Raw genomic sequence first — 21442 nt, forward strand, 5'->3', positions numbered from 1 at the left:
GAGGCCCGCGCGGCCCCGCCGGGGAAGGGGGCGAAGCTCCGGGGCTGCGAGCGGCGCGGCCGGGCCTCGCCCCGGGCTCGGGAACGGCGTGAGCAGGCAGGAAATCCCGGCCGGAGACCGCTGCGGGCCCCCGGGCCCTCCCTGGGGCGCGGCAGGAGGCGGTGGTGGAAAAATCGTGTTGGAGTGAGCCGTCGCCGAGTTCACCCTTGCCGCCGCCTGCCTGCCAAGGGGGCAAGGTGTGGAGGGCCCCGCGGACCGCGTTGAGGGCTGTTGCCCGCCTGTGAGCACCAGAAAGCTTTTGGAAAGGCTTTCCTCTGTCCTGGTCCCTGCTGGCCTGCTGTGTGCAGCTGCCAGCAGCTGATGGATGCCGCTTTCCCTATATCTTTAGGGAAGCAAGGTTGTTTATGCAGATTTTGCGCAACATTTTAAGAGTAGAAATTATGGTTGTAGAGCTAAACGGAAAAAATTGGCACAGGACTTGAGGATGCGTGCTGAAGGATGCCAGATGCAAAGACGCAGCAGCAAGCGCTGACCATCCTTGACGGTAATCCGTCAGAGACAGCAGCCGGCCCAGGAGTGTGGTCTGGTCCTGGATGGCTGTTCTTCTCAGGTGCAATGGGGTGTTCGTGGAAATAGGTCTTGAGAACAATTCAGATGCCATTCCAGTGACCATGGCCCCAAAATAGAACTAAATTATATGCTGAAGACCATCTTTAAAATCCAATCCTGCTGGTTGCTGAGAGCGTTTTGCGGTGGCTTTGACAGTCAGGATTTCATTTCTGAGTATAGTTGTTCTGAGGCTTAGCATTTGCAGTAGGAATGTGGCTTGTATTTGTACCTGAAGGCAGAAGCTGCTCTAAGATCTCCAGTGACAGCATGGGACCYTTCTTAAAGCAGTTATCTGTGGCTACATCTGAGGAGTTGTAATGCAACCTCTAGCTCCATGTTAGCAGATTCTTYCTATGTTTTGTTTAAGAGTTACCTTTTCTTCTTTTTTAGCAAAATGAAGCTGAAGGAGATAGATCGCACTGCCATGCAGGCATGGAGTCCTGCCCTGCAGCACCCCATTTACCTGGCCACAGGTAAGTTGTTGGGGTGTGTACCAGCAGGTCTTGGTCTGCTTGGGGTGGCTGCCATAAGGTGGTTGTAATTGAAGCTTATTCAGTTCATGTCCTGAAGGTTGAAGCTGGAGTGGGGAATACCACGTGGTACCTCACAGGCAGTTTTCCAGCCTTGTGATACTGATTTATTCCTTCGTTTGCTTTTTGTGGTGTGACAACATGCTTGCTGCTCTGTAGGCAACGGCACCAGCTCCTTTCTTCCAGGTTAAGGCTACAACATCCTGATGTTACTACTGGTTAGCTGTCCCTTCATGCTCATCTACTACTTGTTCCTCTGTTGTTAACTGGCTTTCTCATACATTATCAGGGAGAGACAAGCATTCTCCTGAAGCTTCCCCTTTCATGCTGGTTAAGAAACCCACAGAGGGAATTGTGGGGAGGAGAATTACATAGAAGTACTTCTGAAACAAAACAGAAACCTGACCCCATCTCAGGGCTCCTTTTGTGAGGATGCTGTTCTTATGCCCTGCCCGCTGTTGCTTTTGCAGTTGCTCCTTTCTATAGCATGTCTTTCTCATCCCTGAATGTGTTTCTTTGTAGGTACATCTGCTCAGCAGCTGGATGCAACGTTCAGTACCAGTGCTTCCCTAGAAATATTTGAGCTGGACTTATCAGACCCTTCCCTGGATATGAAGTCCTGTGCCACCTTCTCCTCCTCTCACAGGTACACAGCAGGGTTGTAGGTGCAAAGTAATGGCTGTGGAACTGAAAGGCCAGTGTGTGAGGTTGGACTGCAGTTGTTGAGGAGAGGAGCAGAGCTTCAGTGCTGCAGGATGGCACGGGAGTGGTGTTGCTGTTCCGATGGAGACAGCATGGTGCAATACTGAAGGCAGTGAGCTGGGTCTCCAAGGAGTTGTGAACAGTTTGTGCTCTACCTTGAACCTCACAGTCTGATGTAGTTTGGTTGGGTGGTGTGAAAGATGCTGACCATGTTTCTTGGGCAGCCCCTGGGAGTCTCCAGAGAACAGAAAGGAATGTTAAAGTGCAGTTGCAACTCTTCCCTGTTGCTGCATCCTGGGTATATTAGGTACTTCTGGGAGACTCATATAATGTACCAAACTGGGTTGGGTTGTGTGCGTAGCATCGTACTTCACCTGGGCAGCTGGGAAGACATGTTGCCGCTGTACATTTCCATTTAGGCTTGAGTATCCCTTTGTTCCTTACTGTGTGCTTGGCTAAATAAATACGGCTAGCATCAGAGCACCCTATTTCCCTCTCAGCAGCGCTTGTATTGGCTCTCTAGAGGCCACTGCAGAGGCCACTGTTCATTGCGAGTGAGCTGTTACAATGTAGATGGAAGCACAGGATGCTTCCTTGTGGGTAGAGAAGGAGCTGAAAATTACTTGTTGAGATTGGATCCCATCCACGACTCTTTCCTGCTAGCTGCAGTGTCAGCATAACCACTAGTCCTCCGATGACCCAAAACTCCGTAAGCGGAGGTGCAGAGAATTTAAGCAGTTTGTCAGTAAGTCAAAGCGAGTCTGGCAGTCTTAGAGAAGCAATTGCAGTTTTCTTCACCTCTGGTGACACGAGTGGAAATCAGTTCAGTTTTATTCTGTTATCCATTTTGAAGTGGTAACCTCAGGACCTGAGACTGTTACTCACAGTTTTTGACCAAACGCAGTTCCTAGAAGTTGTGTTGCCTAGAAATAGATTCTAGGGATTGAAATGAGGATTTGGCTGCATTTGCACGCAGTAAGATTGTGACCCTGTTTAGGGATGCTCTCCTAATGTGGGTAGAAACAGTTCCAGTAGTTTTTGCAGGAAGCTTGCTTTGTTTTGTGTCAGTTTTGTGACAGTGAGCTCCCTGGCTGCTCTCAGGACTGCCAGGGCCATTGCACTGTTAGCCAGTCTGTCATCTGAGGCATTTTGATACATGGGGCTTGGGAGAAACAGCCGCAGCCTGTGCTTAATGCCCTAAGCTGCAGGCAGAGCTGAGGTTAACATTCCCTACTGACCCACTGAGAGCAGGATGAGCTGTTTGATCCTTTAAAATTTCCTTGTTCTACCTTGTTTTAACCGTGGCTGAGATTTTTCAGGGCTTGCCAAGTGGCATATGCTTACCAGATGTCAAAGACGTTCCCTAGGGTTAGGATGCAGAGCTCCTTCAAAAACTCTGCCCTTGGTGAGCAGCTCAAGTACTTGACTTTGCCACGCAAAATGCATGAGTTAATTTTCTTCTAACACAGTAAGCAACAAATGCCCCAACTAGCAATGTATACATCAGCCTTTATTTTGGCTTGCAGCAAGTCAAAATGGTCAGATGATTAAATTCTCAAAAAATCAATTCTGCAACGAGTTTTTCTCATTGTCTTCCTAAAGAAAGTATTGCACTGCTTTTATAGAGCCATACCTTATCTTAGAAAGAGCAAAGGGCAAGTGGAAAGTAATGCATACTTAATTTTTTTTTTCCCTTGCACCTTTCTGCTTTCTTTTAGGATTCTTAAGACCTGTAGGATTGTGCTGGTGCTGTAGTATTAGTGTCCAGCCAACCTGTTGGTCAGTTGATTTCCTTGCATAGTTCAACAGGTGCAAAACTATAACAATTTTTGTACCCGGACGAAGGGTCTGGCTGGTATCAGACCAATTTCAGTTTGTAGCGTTGTTCTTTGGCTGCATCGTCACCGTAATTTGAACGCAGTGCCGGAAGAGTAAGTGCTGAGATTGAGCTGCCAAATGCCTGGCAGTTACAGTGTTTCTTGTATGGCATATGCTTTGTCTAGGTTTTTGTAGTACGCAGCTTATCATGCTGAATTTGGTGTGTTTTAAAGAAATTATTTGTAGGTTGTCCTTAGATAATTAAGAGATAGCAATAACGTAGTGAATGCTAAAGTAATTTCCCCACCTTCTAAACAATGTTGGTTTACTCTCCAGTTGCCTAACAACTGAAACATGTAAGTGCATCTCCTGTAGAAGAAAAGTGTTTTCTGCATGGCTGAGTACACAGGAGTGCTGTTGTGTTGATGAAACAAGTTTGCTTAGTGAAGGAAAATTGGGTATTTACAGATTGACAAAAGCTTGCAAATAGCTGGAAGTATGTTTAATTCCTCTGATTTAGTCTGGAAAAGACACTATGGTCCAGTGCGCCACTTGCTGAGCCTCCAGTGCAACAGATAAGATTTTTTACTTTCAGGAGCACAGATGAGAAAAAAGATTCAGAATTTTTTCTAATTCCACCTTTTATCTATGGTATGAAGAGCTGCCCACAAATACCAGAGGCTTACCTCCACATTGGGACTGGATGGGCTTACGGCCCTTATTCTGATTTACTCCTGTTGTTTTACAAAAATAAGCTCAGAATCGTGTGCAGTGGGAGGGTTTACTTGATTTTGCAGCTAAGAGGAGAGACGTAGAGGTTGTTGGTTGATTCCCATGGCCCTCTGTCTTGAGCAGGAGTAAGATTTGGACACGTCATCTTTCTGGTGCAGAGGGGTAAGCAAGAAAGTGTTAGGGCCCCATCAGTTAGGAGAAACTTGGGTAGAGCTTTTCTCTGAAGCATCTGCAATGCCTGTTAGATCACCAGCTGGGCTGTGATGGGTGAAGTGGGGTAGGTCTGTGTATGTGGAGAGCTGGCGGTGGACGGTTGCAGACTGTGGGGTCTTTGTGTCTCGCAGGTACCACAAGCTGATCTGGGGGCCGCACAGCATGACCACAGGTGAGAGTGTCTCGGGAGTCCTGATCGCTGGGGGTGAAAACGGAAACATCATTCTGTATGACCCAGCCAAAATCATAGCTGGAGACGCTGAAGTAATAATTGCGCAGAAAGACAAGCATACGGGACCAGTGAGAGCGCTTGATGTCAACATTTTCCAGGTTGGTTTTCTGTTGTTTGCACAGAGTTGTAGAACAGTGGCCTGGCTTAACAATGTGTTACCCTAAATGTTTCTGTCCCTTTCCAACCTCTGCAAAGCACAAACGAAATTTGGTGTTTGAGTATTTGTATACATCTTGTACGGACTGTTACTAGAATCTCAGTACGGAGAAGGAATTCCAAGTGTCTGATTCATCCCTTCCTATTGTCAGTTTAATCTGTCAGTTTAGTGGACCTGCTCAGGTTAGGTGTAAAGTACGGGTGGTTTTCTGGGATAATTTTTAGCTAGTCTCCCTTTTTAGTTTCCTTGGGCTATACCAGGATCACTCTGGTCACAGGGAGTATGTATGTGCTCTGTTGCTTTGAGTGCTTAGATGTTAGGGTTTTCTTTTGGGGGAATGGGGAGGATCTGTTCTGTCATCACGACTTCAAAATTTTCTCACCAGGAAAGGGGAGACAGAGCAGGAAATGCTGGGATGTGGCCTTTTTAGGCAGACGAGCTCTCAAAAGCAGCAAGCTTTCCTCCATTACTAAAGAGCATTTACTTCCTTCTAGATAGAGTGGGTTGGTTTTTCCTCGTCCCTGTCAACTATGGGAGAATTCAGTTGATTTCATTTTCTAAATAGCACTTCTGTCTGTGGACTCTTGCTTCTAGCAAGGCCACCCTCTGTTCATTGTGTCCTCTCTGAATTGCTTCCTCTCCCTTTCTGTTTGTTATGAAGTCGGGGCTTGCGTTGCTACCAGTAGCAGATGTGATCAAAGGCCGCTCCGTGCCCTCGGCTGGCATCGCCCCCGTCTGCCATCTCCTGTCCCGGCCCCAGCGTCGCTCTTGATCGTTGCCCTCATTGAGGAGGTGGTGCAGTTTGCTGCAGGCGGTGCAGATACCGTGCTCCCCCTGGCCCCGCGCACCCTGGCCTGCCCAGAGCGAAGCGCTGGGTCGTCGGCTGCAGCCCTGCTTCTCTGTCTGCCCCTTCCCAGAAACACCAGAAGACGCCCTGCTCACCTGCCTACAACCGCACTCCTGCAGCCGCTGTGTGGGCGTTTGCCGTGGCTTGGAAAGACGGTGCGGAAAGCAGGAGCTTGGTTGGCACCCATGCTTGGCTTGGCGTGTGGGCTTTTTGCTAACTCGGTGTTCCTGATCTCAAGAAAACTTATTTTTCCCCTGAGCTGATCTAATAAATTGACACAGTCCTATGGATCTGACTGCTCCCAGCCGTTGAGATTATGAAAGCTGATACTGAAAATACTCTTAACGTCTTATTGATGTGTTTTACAGACGAATCTGGTGGCCTCTGGTGCTAATGAGTCCGAAATCTATATCTGGGACTTGAACAATTTTGCCACACCGATGACACCAGGAGTGAAGACGCAGGTACTACATTTGTATGTCTTAAATACTGCAAACCAGTGAAAAATAAGCAGGTTACTTAAGTTGAGAGTTTATTGAAACCTACAATTATGAAGCTGTTTAAAGGRAAAAAAAAAAGCCTTTTAAAGTTTAGCTTGTCTAGCCAGTGTTACTTAAAATGTAGTTAACTATGTGCTGCATTTCTGGCAAGGCAAGATACAGTCCTTAAGGTAATGAAACAGGTCTCTCCAGACTAAAATAAAAAAGTTCCTTTATTTTGTGTTGTTCCACAGCAGTTGCCCCAAAGGCCAACAAAGATGAGCCTTCTGTTGTTTACTTTTTGTAGTTTATTGACTGTAAGGTTTGAAAATGAGAGATTTTTGTCCTTGTGAAGGTTGTTAGTGTCTGACCCTCATAAAGCAGTACAACAGGAGCTGTGGCCATGAATTTTTGCCCAGCTCCACAGGGATTTGAATTGATCCTGCTGCTTTTGCAGGCCTGCGAGTCCAGTTTCCTGATAGTGCGAGCATGCACACCTTCACGCAGCGAGCAGGCAGCACGGCTTCCTGAGCGGCAACCCTGCGCGTGCAGGCATTGCTATCCAGAACAGACCTGCAGTTCTGGCTGGCTGCATGGCAGTTAATAATTCATGTCTTCATGTGGTGGGATTTTACAAAAAAAACCCTGTATTTCCCAAGGAAAGCTTAAAGTGCCCCCTTACTCTGTGGAAAATGTTGCACTTTATCAAGCAACAAGTAATCATGAGCCAAGTCTCTCTGGTTACACTGTTTTTTAAATATTCTTAGCTGCTGCCCATGGACTGAGTCTCTTCCAGTCTTCCTTGGCATGTTTCAGTGCATGTGTGAATCGGAAGACGATGAAGGTGCAGGCTGAGAAAATACAGCAAAGACTAAAACCAGCTACTGAGAAGTCAGAAAATGAGGCAGTAGGTTTGGCAGTTACTTCTGTGGTTTTCAAGGAATATGTAATTGCTATACTTAAGCACAAATGTTCAACCTGTGTCTTGTTTAAAGAAGATTTATGGAGGGAAGAAAAAAGGCTTTTGTCCTTTGTGCCTTGTAAAGGAGATATAAGAATGGGAGGAAGTTTTTTAGACGCCTGTATGTTTCTGTAGTTAAATTGCGCAAGTAGTTTGTGGTTACTGGAAAATTAGTACATAACTGCATGATAAGTTGGAGAGAAAAAAAAGCGAGGAAATAGGATGAGAAACAATCTTGAGTTTAAAGAATTTGAGTTTAAAACGCCGTGGGTTTGGATGTTTTTTTTGACTGTCATCAGATTAGTTCAATATCATGTGGGCATTTTGGAGGAAGCTTGCCTCTGTTTAAGATCTCTGTATAGGAATTTTCATGTCTGATAATCGCTTTAATGAAGCATGTGATCTTTTAATCCCCATACTTAATGACAACTGGAAATACAGTGCAATAAGAAAGGCTGGGTTAGAATCGCTCTTATTTCTAAGACTAAAAAAAAGCAGTTGAGAAAACATGACGACAGAACTCCTCCAAGCAGACTTACGTTGTCTCTGTAAGTCACAAACTAATAATCAAAGGCAAAAGTGCAGTTCATATACCCAGATATGTTTTTGTAGAGTACTTTTATATTCTTGGAGACAGTTGTGCTTAATTTTCTGCAAGTGACTAATGTATCAGGCTCTAAAACAGGAAATGCAGACAGTGTAGGGAAATGCTAGCAGCTTTTAAAAGTGGGCTTTTCAGGTTTTCTGCTGTACAGCTTGTGTACGCAGGAAAGCAGAACAAGTGCAGTACCTGGGACGAATCTCCTTGGAGAGTTGTCTTTTAGCAGTGTGTGAAAATGAAGGGTTTTGAGGCAGTTTGAAGGGCCATGGCGGGCTGCTCTGTGTGCTATAGCCTCTCGAAGACGTCAGCTGCATTGCGTGGAACAGGCAAGTCCAGCACATCCTGGCATCTGCCAGTCCTAGCGGCCGAGCTACCGTGTGGGATCTCAGGAAGAACGAGCCCATCATCAAAGTCAGTGACCACAACAACCGGGTGAGTAAGCTCTTGCGGGGCTGTGTGGGTACCTGTGTGGAAATGCAGGGCGCTTCTGGGCGTGCTGACAGCRGTCGTAGTGCCCGCTCTTATACGGCAGACAGATACTGGTGCCCGCTCCTGTTCTGTACAACGTGCTCAATATCTAATGCTTTTGGTTAAAAGGCTGTGTGTGTACTGAGGGAGCGTCAACATTTCAAACTAAATTATCCAGGCGCGTATTGAAGCAAGGGAAAGCAGTCAAATTATTTGTTGGAATGAGACATAGGTTTGAACAAAATCAGTACTGGTCTGTTTGGGGCTACCACAAAGATTTTAAGCTAGGTGGAAGGGGCATATTGTGGCAGCTGATGTGCTCTGCAAGCAGTATGAATAGTTTTAATTTTGCATTGTGGGCGACATCATCTCTTACTGCTTAGGCAGAGTGTGCATCTTCCTCGGTRTCACAGGTGGGGGAAGCGCAGGGGCTGAGCCCTGGCAGGAGGCTGGTGGAGCCGTGATCGGCGTTTCTGCTGCTCTGGATGTGGAAATGGGAGCAGGCTGCAGCCAAGGAGGAGGCTTGTCCTCCAGCAGAGCCCCGGCGAGGGCAGGGCTTTGTGGTGGACAGCGGCACAGAGGAGCGTTGCCCATTGAGGGTATTATGGGGGATAGTGTCCTGTGTGATACCAACCACCACGGCTGCTCTCGGGCATTGTTAATATAGGAACAAGCCTGCTAAGCTTGTGCAGAAGGAAATATTTGTATAAGTCTATAAATTTTAAACTAGATATTACTATAACAAACTTCAAGGTAGTACCAAGAGTTCAAAAAGAGATTACTGTGTTAAATGTGTGCTCTTGGAAAAGCTCCTTAGTCATTACACTTTTACTGTAATAAACTTTATAACCTTCAGTGTTTTACATATCTTTCCCCTAGCGGCTGGCTTCATCATGTGACTGTAGTCTCCTGCTGCAGCGTTCACATGACAATAACCTCTTGTAATGATAGTTTTTCTTAAGATATTGGTAAATATTAAAATCAATGAAAACACTTTATACAGGGGGCTTCTTATATAAAAGAATATTCACAGTCTTATATTAAAAGATAAGATTGGGAAAAGACAGCACAATGTCATCTCTTTGAGAGGATCCCAGGAAACTAACTGCAGGTCTCCTCATTCAGGGAGAAGAGGAGATGATCCCCACTGAATGCAGTCAAAAATAGTGCCCAGAAATACAGCTGCAAATTGGGAACTCCCTCGGGACTGCATTTTCCATGCATCTAGACCTATTTAGTCTGTGTTTGTCTTGTGTTTCTTAGTGCTGGTTAGTTACCTTGTGTTGTGGCCCACTGTTGTCCCTCAGATGCACTGCTCAGGCCTGGCGTGGCACCCCGATATCGCTACGCAGATGGTCCTGGCTTCAGAGGATGACAGGTTGCCTGTGATTCAGATGTGGGACCTTAGATTTGCCTCTTCGCCACTTCGTGTTTTGGAAAACCATACAAGGTACGAGTCGCTTGTAGCCTGCTGCTCCATGATGTTTACCCTCTTGGTAATTGCGTATCAGTTTGGATGTCTCGCTGTCTGTGCAGTTCCCTGCGAATGCTCGCTTAGCTGGAAGCAGCACTTCCAGCAGCAGTCACTGTTTTACCCAGACTTGCTAGCCAGCCAGCCCTGGGTCCTGAGAGGCTTGCTTTTCTGGGGCCTGCTGGTTTGGAGGCAATAGACCTTAAAGAAAAAGGCATCCTTGCACTGAAAATAATGATTGCTAACTTGTTTCTATGCTTTTTGAGAAGAGGGATTTGAGATGCCAGGGGTCAGCAATACTGGATCCTGCCTGAATTATTATCAGCTAGAAATGCACCCGGACACATTGTCACATGCAGACACATAGAGTCTCTCTCCCTTCTTTCTTGCCTCCCACTCCCCAATACCTTAAGTGTGGGTAAAAGAAAAGTTCGGGTAATTTCCCATGCCTCCTTCATTTTGTTAGTGAAGCTTTTTCTTATGCTGTGAAAACAACACTCGGTTTAGAGGAGGAAACAGCACCAAGTCTGTGTTGCAGCTACTGCCAAAACTGCTGCCAGCAGTGCTGCTGACATTAACCTTTGGCTAATAAAATTGGGTTGTCCAACTAAGTAGTCACTGATCTTACCCTACAGGCTTGCATGCCATGTGTTAATGATACAGGTAAATGAACCATTTTTTGTAGAAAAGATGTCTTGATATCCAGTTTCTCTTAAATGAGTGTTGCATTCAGTTTTCAGGTGGAATGACTGCCCTTCTATAGCTCCTCGCAGAGAAAATAGCATCTATTTCAATAAATAAGTGTTAATATTCATAATTTCCTCTTCTTAGAATAAGAGGAAGGAGTGGGGAGGACATTTCAGGGTGGAATGCTTAGCTAATATAGAAACTTGCTCATAAAAAGGTTTTATTTGTCACCATTTTGCATTTACATTAATCTCATCATTTTTGTTATGACTTTTCGCACAGGGGCGTTCTGGCCATTGCTTGGAGCATGGCAGATCCAGAGCTGCTACTTAGCTGTGGGAAGGATGCTAAAATTCTGTGCTCTAACCCGAACACAGGCGAGGTATTGTATGCAAACCGCTTCTAAAATCTCTCTCTGTTCAGTGGCACAAGCAAAGCAGTGTTTTTAAAAGCAGCCAGTTTTTCTCATGCTGTTTTATCCATTCTTCCAATACTTGCTTCCTTGTGTTTTCAACACAGTGAAGGAAGAAGAGGTGTTGGAAGAGACCTGTGCTCCCTCTCATGGGAGAGAGGTTTCTGAGCGATAGGGCCGCCTACCCAGTTTTCTTGCAGTTGAAATACGTGCCTTCAAAGTTTTCCAGTGATGCAGGACTCCTTCCTAATATTCCTGCTAGCTGTAAGGAATGTAAATGGCCCCACTTAAACTAAGTATTTGTACTCTTTTTGATTGGGCTTCATGTGGCCGAATTACTTTGACCATTGTCTTTTTCCCCTCTTTAAGAACTTTTAGCCAGAGCAGTGGGATTTTGTAGGTTACTGCAGTAGTGGCAGATGATTATGAGCTGCTTTAATGCATTCACCCCTTTCTGGGCTGGGAGTACTTTTCAAAGAGTACGTGGATTCTTTATCCAGAAAACTTGAGTGCTGACCCCAGGGCCAGTGCACGGGCTCACTAGCTTTGGGCGTGGTAGAGGGCTCTGTGGCCGCTGTGTAGGCAAGATAATCCTGAAGGACGTAGTGAGAAGTATTTCCAAAATTCAGACCTAGGTATTGAACCAATGCYGCTGCACTAATTAGAGTCATGCCTTGTTTAGCATGTCTGTGGCGAAAGGTGAGGGTGCAGTGACGGGTTTGCTGTGGTTAGGCGAGACACCCCAATCACAGGTGGCACCTCCTGCAGGCCCCAGTCTCTTGCTGTGCCCTGAAAGATAACAGGCTGTGGCGCTGCTGAGTTGGAGGGGAAAGCCAAAGCATCCATGCTGGCAAGTAACAGGTCTCCAGCCCGTCTCCTGTCCCATCTCCAGATGGTTAGGGAGAGCATGCTTGATCTCAAATTGCTGTGTGGAGGGGTCATCTCACAGTGCAGGAACCTCAGTCAGATGTTTTATTGATGCCGATCAACTCCAAAGCAGCTAAGGTGAAATGCTGTGGTAGAATCCCTCTGGCTAGCCCCATCACGAGTCAATGGCCAGATCTTGTAGGGACGGGACAGCTGCTGGGACATGCTCCAGATGGGCCCTGGTATGGCAGAAGCTAATTTAAAGATGTCAGAGCAGGAGTGCTGAAGCGAGCAGCCAAAAATGAGTGACCAGAGTGACACGGCTAAAGTGGAAAAGGCATCTCTGGTCCCTAAGGTCAGCTGAAGTGCAGAAGATTGGGGTGGCTAATGTGTCATCTGATCTGGATCCTATATGTTAGGAAGGATTTACACTTGAATGAATCATATCACATATTTTTATTTAAAATAAAAGGTTTCCTGGGAGACGGAGGCAGTTAGCATTTTGCTCCTTCAGCAGAAATTTGGGGACAGACGAAAGAGGAATTTGCCCCAGTGTATGGTTAAATCTCTGCTGCAGTTGTGGACCTGTTGGTGCTAGGGCAGGAGTGGAGGTCTGCCCAGGAGCAGGCAGAATGCAGATTTTTACTTTTCCAGTTTTCCCCCAAAGACAGATTTACTTTGGAGCCTGGGCATGACTCTGAAGTGTAGAGATACCCAGGTTAGCTCTGAAGGAGCAGGTGGTAGCACCAACAGCAGCCCGCAGCTCGTGGTAGGCCAGATCAATAGCTGTGACTGCAGCATGGACATGCCCTGCATGCAGGTTGTCCTGTGTGGATTAAATAGAAGATTTAATGGGGGAGTGGAAATAAAGCAGTGGTGTCTGGTAATCCCTCCTGTTTGCCCCTCAAGGCTTTTCCCCCTGTCAGTGGGGATGGTCATCTGGAGCCTCCTGGGGAGTGGAAAGAGCAGCCCTGCCTTGGGCAGGAGGGTTTCTGGCACTGCTGGTGGTTTTTTGCAGTGACACACGTAGCACTGCCCTGCTCTTCCCCCTCTGGAGCACCCTTCGGCAGGGAGTGCTGGGGTGGCGCTTTGGCTTGTAAAAATAAAGAGATGAGGAGGAGCTTGGGCTAGTGTGTGTGCTGAGAGGTGATCGGTGAGTGAGTTTGTACCACTGCAGAGATGCTCTCCTGTCGTTCCCGGGGGTAGCAGTACTTCATTGAAAGCCCTGAAGTGGTGGCTTTGTTTCTCTTGGCCAGGTGCTGTACGAGTTGCCCACAAACACGCAGTGGTGCTTTGATATCCAGTGGTGTCCCAGAAACCCTGCTGTCCTGTCTGCGGCTTCGTTCGATGGGCGGATCAGCGTTTATTCCATCATGGGAGGCAGTGCGGACGGCTTGAGGCAGAAGCAGGTCGACCAGGTATTGAGAAGCGTTCAGCTGAGAAAATGGAAAAAAGAAGAAAAAATAGCGGGCGTGTTGGAAGTCTTTAGTGGTTCTCATCCCAACTGGATTATACCAGTYCAGTGTAGATAAGTGTTTGTTGTCTACTTTATCAGAGATGTGTCACTTCTGTATTTTTTCCCCTTTGTTTTTCAAGCTTTCATCCTCTTTTGGGAACCTCGATCCATTTGGTACAGGTCAGCCCCTCCCGCCCCTGCAGCTTCCCCAGCAGACAGCCTCGCAGAGCGTCATTTTGCCCCTAAAGAAACCACCTAAATGGATCCGGCGACCCGTGGGAGCATCGTTCTCGGTAAGCAGGGGCTCTGTGCAAGTCAAGGCTGGACACGGTTGGCCTGGCAGGGAGGGTGATAGCCATGGCACCTGCAAAGCCCATTTGGAGATGGGGATTCGGCGTCCTGCTCTGCTTTGCGAGATTTTCCCCGGGTGCAGGAGTGGCAGGAGAGGCCCCCTGCAGCTTCCAGATTTGGCGCTTGGGGCACCAAGTGAGGAAATATTAAAAAAACATTGCTTGAGGAAAAAGAAACAAAGAGGAGTTGTGTCACCAGCAGGTGCTTGGTTCCTTTGCTTTGGGATGAGGACTTTGCTTTTAATTATATGCAGTGTTTACTTAAAGAAGCATATGTTTAGGGAAAAAAAATACTGGGGAAGTGCCTGAGACTTCAGTGCAGTTTTCAGCTGTTAAACGACTCCCTGTGGTAGAGAGATACCCACGTCAGCTTTGATCAAGTGAGCAGGAGTCCCTGTAGCAGCTCATGGGGCCAGACTCCTCGGTGGTTGTCAGCGTCATGGAGGAGCCAGGTGAGATGGTAGCAAGGCCCCGCTTGCTGCGAGAGCAGTCCCCTGCTCTTTGCCTCCATCGTTTGCTTGGAGACCTTGTGAAGATTTTAGCCCGTCCGCTTGAAGTGGATTTCTGTTCCAAAACACTGGTTCATTTTTCAGCAGTGTATGTCTGCTTATTCATTATCTCATCCACAAGTTAAATTCTTTTTTTGCCATCAAATCGGAGTGATGTTGCATAGCCACTGGCTGTGGTATTTCATAATGCTGTTCTTCCCTCACTTGTCCTTGTTTTCCAGGAGCCAGGTGTCAGGCTTTATCTTGGCTAGGTTTTTTTTGCATTTCGTAATGGTGACAGTGTCACTTAGACTGGCCTGTCTAAATTAATTTTGAGCTTACAATGAAAGAATATAATAAGCTCTTCTTGGCTTTTTTTTTTCCCCGTCAATTTGATTTCTCTCCAAATGATGAGCCGATGTACTGCCTATCTCTAACTAGACTTTTAATTGGTATACATCCTGCCATAAGCAGGGCACGTATCACGCTTTAGCATGTATTTGATGATGCATAGGATTTTTTAGTACTTACGTTACAGTAACATAAGATACTCTGTCTGCTAGGCATTGTACAGACCCACAGCCCCAGTTCTTAGGAGTTTGTGGTCTTAGTCTTTAGTCTAAGAAAAAATTTCTAAGTCCAGTTAAACATGCAACTGCTTTTCCAGTGAGCTCCTTCATTGCATAGAGATATGGGGAGGTGGAGAACATACATCAGTATGGTGATGCCAGGAATGTTTGTCCATTGAATGAAGTGCATATATGCACTGTATAGAAGAATATGTACAGATATGTGTATGTATAAATATGTGTGTGTGTGTGTGTGTGTGTAGTTTTTTTACATAGTCCCCAATGTAAAACTGCACTTCACATACTGCACGTGTCTCAATTGCAGTTTGGAGGCAAGCTGGTTACGTTTGAGAACACCAAGGCTCAGCAGCAACCAGGCATTGATCAGCAGCAGCAGCAGCAGCGTCACCATGTCTACGTGAGCCAGGTTGTTACGGAGAAGGAGTTCCTGGCCCGCTCGAACCAGCTGCAGGAAGCTGTGCGGTCCGAAGGCTTTGTCAGCTACTGCCAGAACAAAATCGATATGGCCCAGGCTGACTTTGAGAGAAACGTGTGGGCCTTCTTAAAGGTACTGGGATGACAGCAGTTCAGGGATTCCCCACCTCCCCAGAAGGCCACTACARAAACATTTCCCTCCGCATGGTACAGTGTTTTAGCAGAAAAGATGCTCGGAGCCCAAAGCGTAGACTGCAGGAATGGTGCCCGTAAGCTCTGCCAGTGGAGGTGGCCCACCAGACGAGGGAGGGTCCTTGGGGCGGGGGGTGTTTGAGGGGTTGGTGAGAAGGTCGCAGCAGAAGGCAAGGCTTGTAAATCCTCAGGGAAGGTGTCTTTTGTTGGGACATCTTGGTATTAGGGGTTGTTGAGACAGGATAAAGCTTTGGGACAGCTTTAGATGTGCTCTTCACTGTTAACTATGAATATTTAGAGGTTTCCACCTGAAGCTGATAGGCAGATTGTTCATATACGCTCAGTCTCCACAGTTACTAGCTCTCAGCCTGTGTTTGTGCTTGTCAAGTGAAAAGCCAGAGAGGAAAATAAAATTGAACTGCAATATACTCCTTTTAACTTTTCTTTTTCAAAGGTGAATTTTGAAGAAGATTCACGTGTTAAATATCTTGAGCTCCTGGGATACAGGAAAGAGGACCTAAGGAAGAAGGTAAATGTGCTGGAAAGCTGTGTGTGTTAAATGCTTTTCCTGACACATGCGTCCGTAGAGTACAACCTGACATGTTGGCAATGCCATATATGGTTGAAATATTTATGTTTGGGACTAGAGGAGCAATCACCGTAGGCTATTCAAGATAGTACACGTTTTCATACAACACTTTTTTCAGTGTGCTTCCCAGCAGATAGTATTTGTCTGTGCTGCTACAGTTCTAATAGCTCTAATATAGCTGTTTCCCTTCGTACTGGATCCTCTGCTTGTTTAAACAAGGCTGACTTGAATACTTGTGTATTATTTATGTACCAAGTGTTCCTTTTTTTTTTAAGAGGACACTAGATACCTGCCTGTCCTCTTAAAATTTTGTCCAGATAAACAGTCCTAAGTAATTTGGGAATTTTTATGCAGTTGCAGCTTGCTTTGGGTTCTTCTTTTTTTTTATTAGCTATGTAATCTTGCAATATGAGGATGTTCATTGAGAATTTCAAAGCAGCCAACAGACTTCAGAGGCATATCTGCATCTGACTGTCCCATGTTGATCTGATTCTCGCACATAAAAAAGCTTTGCTGTCTGTTGGTAGAAGTTATTTATGTAACTTCGATGTGTCACATTCCTAAATTGTAGTATCGTGGAATCCCATCCTTTTTTTTGTCTTTCTGGTTAAAGAACACGTAAACATTCTTCAGGGTTTCATTAACTATCTTAAAATGCTAAAATATTCCTGTTTGTGGGATGCCTTTTTAGGAAAAAGAAACACAACAGTCAAATCTGTTGGCATTTGGAAAGGCAAAAGTTGTATTACCAGGAAGCAACTTGAGCCTCTTAGGTGTGGATCTTCCTTCCAAGCTGGAAAAAGATTCTTATATTAGGACAAAATCTGGTTTTCAGAAGCAATAGCTAGGCCAAAGGGCTACATTTCCCAAAGCTAGTTTTCTTTATCTTCGTTTGAAAATGAGTCACTAGCGGGTAACCAAAAAAGAAGCCAGATTTTTCCTAAAAACTTGGATTATGTTTCCATCYGAACAAGTTTGGAAGCATCTGTAGTGTGAAAGGTGCAATATGAAATGAGTTAGACGTAGACTGCACAGCTCTTAAGTTGCAGACTGAGCTTCTGGGTGGTTTTATCTGTCTCTGAGCTGCTCAGAGACAAACTGCACGGTGCCACCTCCCTGTTGGTACACAGGGATACCTGCTGCACATTTTGGCTTGTCTGCCGCTCTCAGTGCTGTGCCTAGGATCTGTCTAGTTCAGTTCTGAATCAAAGRATTTGAACGTTTGACTCATTTTCATTGTATCAACCAAAATCTTTTATTTTGAAAGACTGGCTCCATAAAAATGTCAGTATGTTTGTGTATTAAATGGCCTCCAGGGCAAATTTATTATGATTGCAAAGAAAATATATTTTTGCTAACACGCTGTCCTCAGCTTCTAAATGTTTCTTGCATGAGTCAAAGGCAAGCACAACAAGGGAGATCCTGTCTTTCAAAAGCAGATTGAAATTAGAAAATCCAGATGAAACTCAGTCCTGCTTAGGCAGCTGGAGCAGCGGCAGTTTTGCGGGGCAGCCTCGTGGAGACTGGAGCCCACCAGTGCTGTGGCTCTTGAGTTGATCCCCTGTGCCCAGGGGAAAGGCTGGGAAAATGAGTGTAGCTGAATTGAGCAGCCTGAAATGCTGGATTACCCTACGGTTTCAGTATTTGAGGAAGAGGTGAGATGAGCCGTGAGGCTGCATTTTCACATAGCTGTTTCTCAGCAAAGCATTCCATGTTGAAGTGGAATCCGTGTTTTCCAGTGTTGAAGAATACAGGCCATCTTGTCTGAAAGTTAGCAACACCCAGATGATAAACTCACTAAATGGCAACTTGTTTTTTATGTTACTGTTAGGATGAGGAATGTAAAAGGGTGACAGGTTTCAGCTTCCCAGAAGAAACTTTTAAAATCATGCTGTTTTGTTTCAGTACTTTTAAAATCTGGAATTTTCATATGCGGGACAAGCCCTGGATTTCTCCTTTCTATTGTAAACTAATGATTAAAAAAAAAAAAGGCAAACCAACTCCTGCAATTTGAGCTAAGTTTTTTTTTGCAAAGACTGTCATCTAAGTTTAAAGTACACCCTGCTATACTAGAAGCAATCAGATGATATTATCAGCCTTAGGAAATCCAGATACCCAGATATTGAAATAATATATTTTCTTAATATATTTTAAAATTTATACATTAAATTTGGATTTTTGAGGGCCTTTAAGGAATCTGGAGACCTGACTTGCCTTGCAAAGCAGTAAAAGCTGGGCCTTTTAGCTCATTTGTTCCTTGGAAAATCCTACCCCGAGGTTCTATGCATGCTGTGGTTGAAACCACAGCTTCCTGACAGTTGCCCTGCTCAAATGGAATTGTCACTAGTTCAGTTTTCCTAATCAGTGCAGGCAGGGTTTTTTCCCTGTATGCTATAATATCATTTTTATTATTGTAGTTTCCAGCAGTTYCTGTGAGGTTTGAGGCTGAGTTAACAATTAAGCATTTAAAGGTGTAGAAAAGGCCGTTTCCCTCAGAGGTTGGTGTGCAGGTGGCTTAGCAGAAAACTCAGGAGGCTGGGAAAGGAAATTGCTCTAGTTTACTGTTTTGCAAGTAATATGTTAGCTACATAGCCAGTTTTGCAGTCTGAGAGATTGTGAGAGGTCTGTCTCTAAAATTTAAGGGCACTTAATTGACGGAACTTGGTTGCATTTTAGGTTACGTCAGCTCTGAATAAAGAAAGTCTTGCAGATGGTGAATTGGGAGAGGTAAGCAAACACAAAAGTCGACAACTTTGTATAGTTTCATAATGCAATAATAAGGTGCAAAGTAAGAATAACTTTCCTTTCAGCTTAGTAACTGTCCCCCATGTAAGTCAGGAATAACCCAGCATATGAGAACCTCCTACATTCAGTAGGATGAAGGTACTTACTTTAAATAAACAAAACTTTTTCCTTTCAAATCTTGCCCATTTCATAGCRAAGGGCTGTCGGTCATAGGTTTTGGCTCAGGGTCTCTGATGTCCCTCTGCTTTTCCCTTCTGCTCCCTTATCCACTGTGATGCTTTCTCTGCTGCCAGTGGGGTAGGTGAGAACCTCACTGATGGGCAGCTAATGTCCACAGCCCAGAGTCCCCAGTGCACTGCCCTCTCCAGAGGGTTGTTGTGCTCCATCTGCATGGCCAGACCCTGTTCCCAGTGCTGCTGTGTTGAAATTAGGCCATATATATTTTGACTGTCACCAGTAGCTGCCTAATGGAAAAGAAAAGATTTGCTGAACGTTTTCAGGCAACTAAGATGAAAGCAGCCCAAGGTACTGCATAACGACAAGGAGCAAGGACATGGAGGGCCTCTACCACTTGTGTTGTAGTCGCACATTTATTTGTGATGAATTTCTGTGTGCTGCAGGCTAGCTCTGAGCACTGTCAGGAAGGTGGTGGCTATGCTCTGCAGGGCAAAGTATTTCTGTTTCTTCTCCTGGCCTTTCTTCCCCCCCCCCTTCCCCCCCCCCCGCCCCCATGGCTGCTTCTCTCTTTTCAAGGCTCCCACAGAATCTGATGAATCTGTACTGAAGGAGGTGGGTGAAGGCCAGGCTACAGAGGAGCAGCTCTTGGGAGAGGTATGCACTGCCCTCTAGACTAACTCTGATTTCCTGTCTATTTACTTTGCTGTTAGCAGCATTTCTTGGCATTTTCCTGGTGCTGCGGATGTATAAATATATAAGAGCATGTGTAGATTGAATAAAATGCAGGCTCTTGCTAAGTCACTTGGAGTTCTCTCATCAGCATCAGGCACTGTATGAGTAAGTTCTCGGTGGCAAGAATGAAAATGAGCTCATTTGTCAGATTGAGCTGACTTTGTAACACACCAGTTGGCACAAAAGCCAAGGACAGCTTCGGTCAGCCAGTTTTCACTTTCCGGCATTTGCCTAACGCATGCAAAATGCTCTGCAGCCATAATTGTAATACATTCCTTAATTTTCTTCCTCCCTTTCCTCATTCCTTTCTTCCCTCCCTTTAGCTGATTATTACTAAGTTGTCAGCTGATGACTGCTCTGTTTCTAGATATAACCTTTGGCAGGGAACCAGGTGTGATACTGGATGAGAGGGGCATTGTTCCCTGCATGGTTCCCGCTGGCCTTGTAGAGCCCGCCTGTTTCCACCTGCGCATAGCAGGGAGTATTAGAGTCCCCAGCTTTARTCCTGTGAATAACCATTGCTACAGTTCTACCAGATTTGTCTCGGACAGTTTGTGCTCTGCATCTGTCTCTTGGTTCGTACAGCTTTTGTTCACTTCCGTCCATATGAGCAGCACTTTCTTCATTGCTCTTACGAGAGCCAAATACAGGGACAGGTCCTTGGACTAAGGATCTAGCCTTGATCAAGTGAGGTTGAATAGTACTGAAAATAGCAGTATTGTTGTGTGAGCAGGGAATGAGTGTTCCTCATTCCCTCAGGCTCCCTTGTGGGTTAGCCGTTATCCCCAAATTGCTATTTTGTAGTGTTTTCGGCATGTGCTGCCCGGTGGGGTTAAACCGGGGCTCAGTGCCTGCCTCTAGTTGTCTGAAGGATGAGAACTGTGGTTTACGGCTCATGCGTGTTAAAGTGGTGGGGTTGTTGGGTCTGTATAACAGCCTGTTAAGGACACCAAAAGAGAGATCTCTCCTTATCTTAGGTGCTTGATTGCTTATTAATTTATTAGGCTCTGTAGTGGCGGACGTGTGTGTGTTTGCGCAAGCTTTCTGCTGTGTGCAATTATGAAAACATTAAGTGCCACATAAATCTCCATTCCAGGAGAAACTTCACAGCCAAACACGTTCTTATCCTAATAGCAGGGTGGTAAGTACTTGGGAGGCTAGCCCAAAGCCACTGATGCTGCATCAGGGAGTGCATATGTAAAGTAAATGGATGGGCACGTGATTCCTGTGCCAGTCGTTATGTGCTCTCAACTGCTACCAAACACATCGTGCATCATCTGACAGCAGATCCACTTTCCAGACACTGTCTCTTTACCTGAGCCAACTATGACACTTGTTTCTATTTTACCTCCCCATTTGAAATGTACTCTTTATATCAAGTGTGCACCTGTCCTTCGCGCTCTCAAAGGACACCTTTTCACTGATCAGTATATAAGCAAGGTGTTCTCAGCAGGCATCTCCTCTGGAGCTACCACTGCCTGTATTTGCATGCTGGCTTATGGCAGAGGAGGCAGTTAGGACAGTTACTGCCCTCTAGTTTGGTCATGCTGTGAAAATTCATGGTAGAGAGACTTCCCCCTTGGTATTATACTTTTTTTAAGGATTTTTTTTTAAATTCAAAAATCCAAGTGCTTGCAGGTGATGCTCTCTTTTGTCTGTGGGGTACTTAGATAAGGAAGTCTCTTCTGTCAGGGCTGAATGCTCTTGGGCCAGTCCAGCAAAGTGCTTTAGCCTGTCTGGAGTACTCTGGGCTTCTGTGTCCAAAATTAAGCCTGTGTTGTGCTTCACTGGACCAGGGTGTACTTCTGGTACCTGCTGTTTTGAGGATGAGCCCAAACTCTACATGGAGCAAAGTGAAAACTAGGTAGCATTCCTGTAGACACTTTTTTTGTGGAGGTGAGTGAGAAGGGAAGGAGAATTTCT

At 45.6% G+C, this 21442-nt stretch overlaps 1 protein-coding gene across 15 annotated transcripts in view; it reads left to right on the plus strand.

The window, feature by feature from the left end:
* The window catches only part of SEC31A (SEC31 homolog A, COPII coat complex component), a 48138-nt gene that overhangs the window by 997 nt on the left and 25699 nt on the right, over positions 1-21442 (plus strand). For 9 of the 15 annotated variants that reach the window (XR_003253935.1, XM_026068448.1, XM_026068449.1 and 6 more), the window contains exons 2-14: positions 1000-1082; positions 1662-1785; positions 4736-4934; positions 6209-6304; positions 8173-8313; positions 9657-9799; positions 10790-10889; positions 13043-13204; positions 13383-13535; positions 14975-15217; positions 15731-15805; positions 18542-18592; positions 19364-19441. Coding sequence is in view for 14 of the 15 variants with exons in the window: in XM_026068448.1 (XP_025924233.1) it covers positions 1000-1082; positions 1662-1785; positions 4736-4934; positions 6209-6304; positions 8173-8313; positions 9657-9799; positions 10790-10889; positions 13043-13204; positions 13383-13535; positions 14975-15217; positions 15731-15805; positions 18542-18592; positions 19364-19441 (1648 nt within the window). In the remaining variant the exon portion in view is untranslated. Of the gene's footprint in view, positions 1-999; positions 1083-1661; positions 1786-4735; positions 4935-6208; positions 6305-7086; positions 7227-8172; positions 8314-9656; positions 9800-10789; positions 10890-13042; positions 13205-13382; positions 13536-14974; positions 15218-15730; positions 15806-18541; positions 18593-19363; positions 19442-21442 lie in introns of those variants that run through there. The other 6 variants (XM_026068444.1, XM_026068446.1, XM_026068451.1 and 3 more) reach the window with 3 other exon arrangements.

The sequence above is a fragment of the Apteryx rowi genome, unplaced genomic scaffold (genome assembly GCF_003343035.1).
Source record: "Apteryx rowi isolate R43461 unplaced genomic scaffold, aptRow1 scaffold_270, whole genome shotgun sequence".
Classification (NCBI taxonomy): Eukaryota; Metazoa; Chordata; class Aves; order Apterygiformes; family Apterygidae; genus Apteryx; species Apteryx rowi.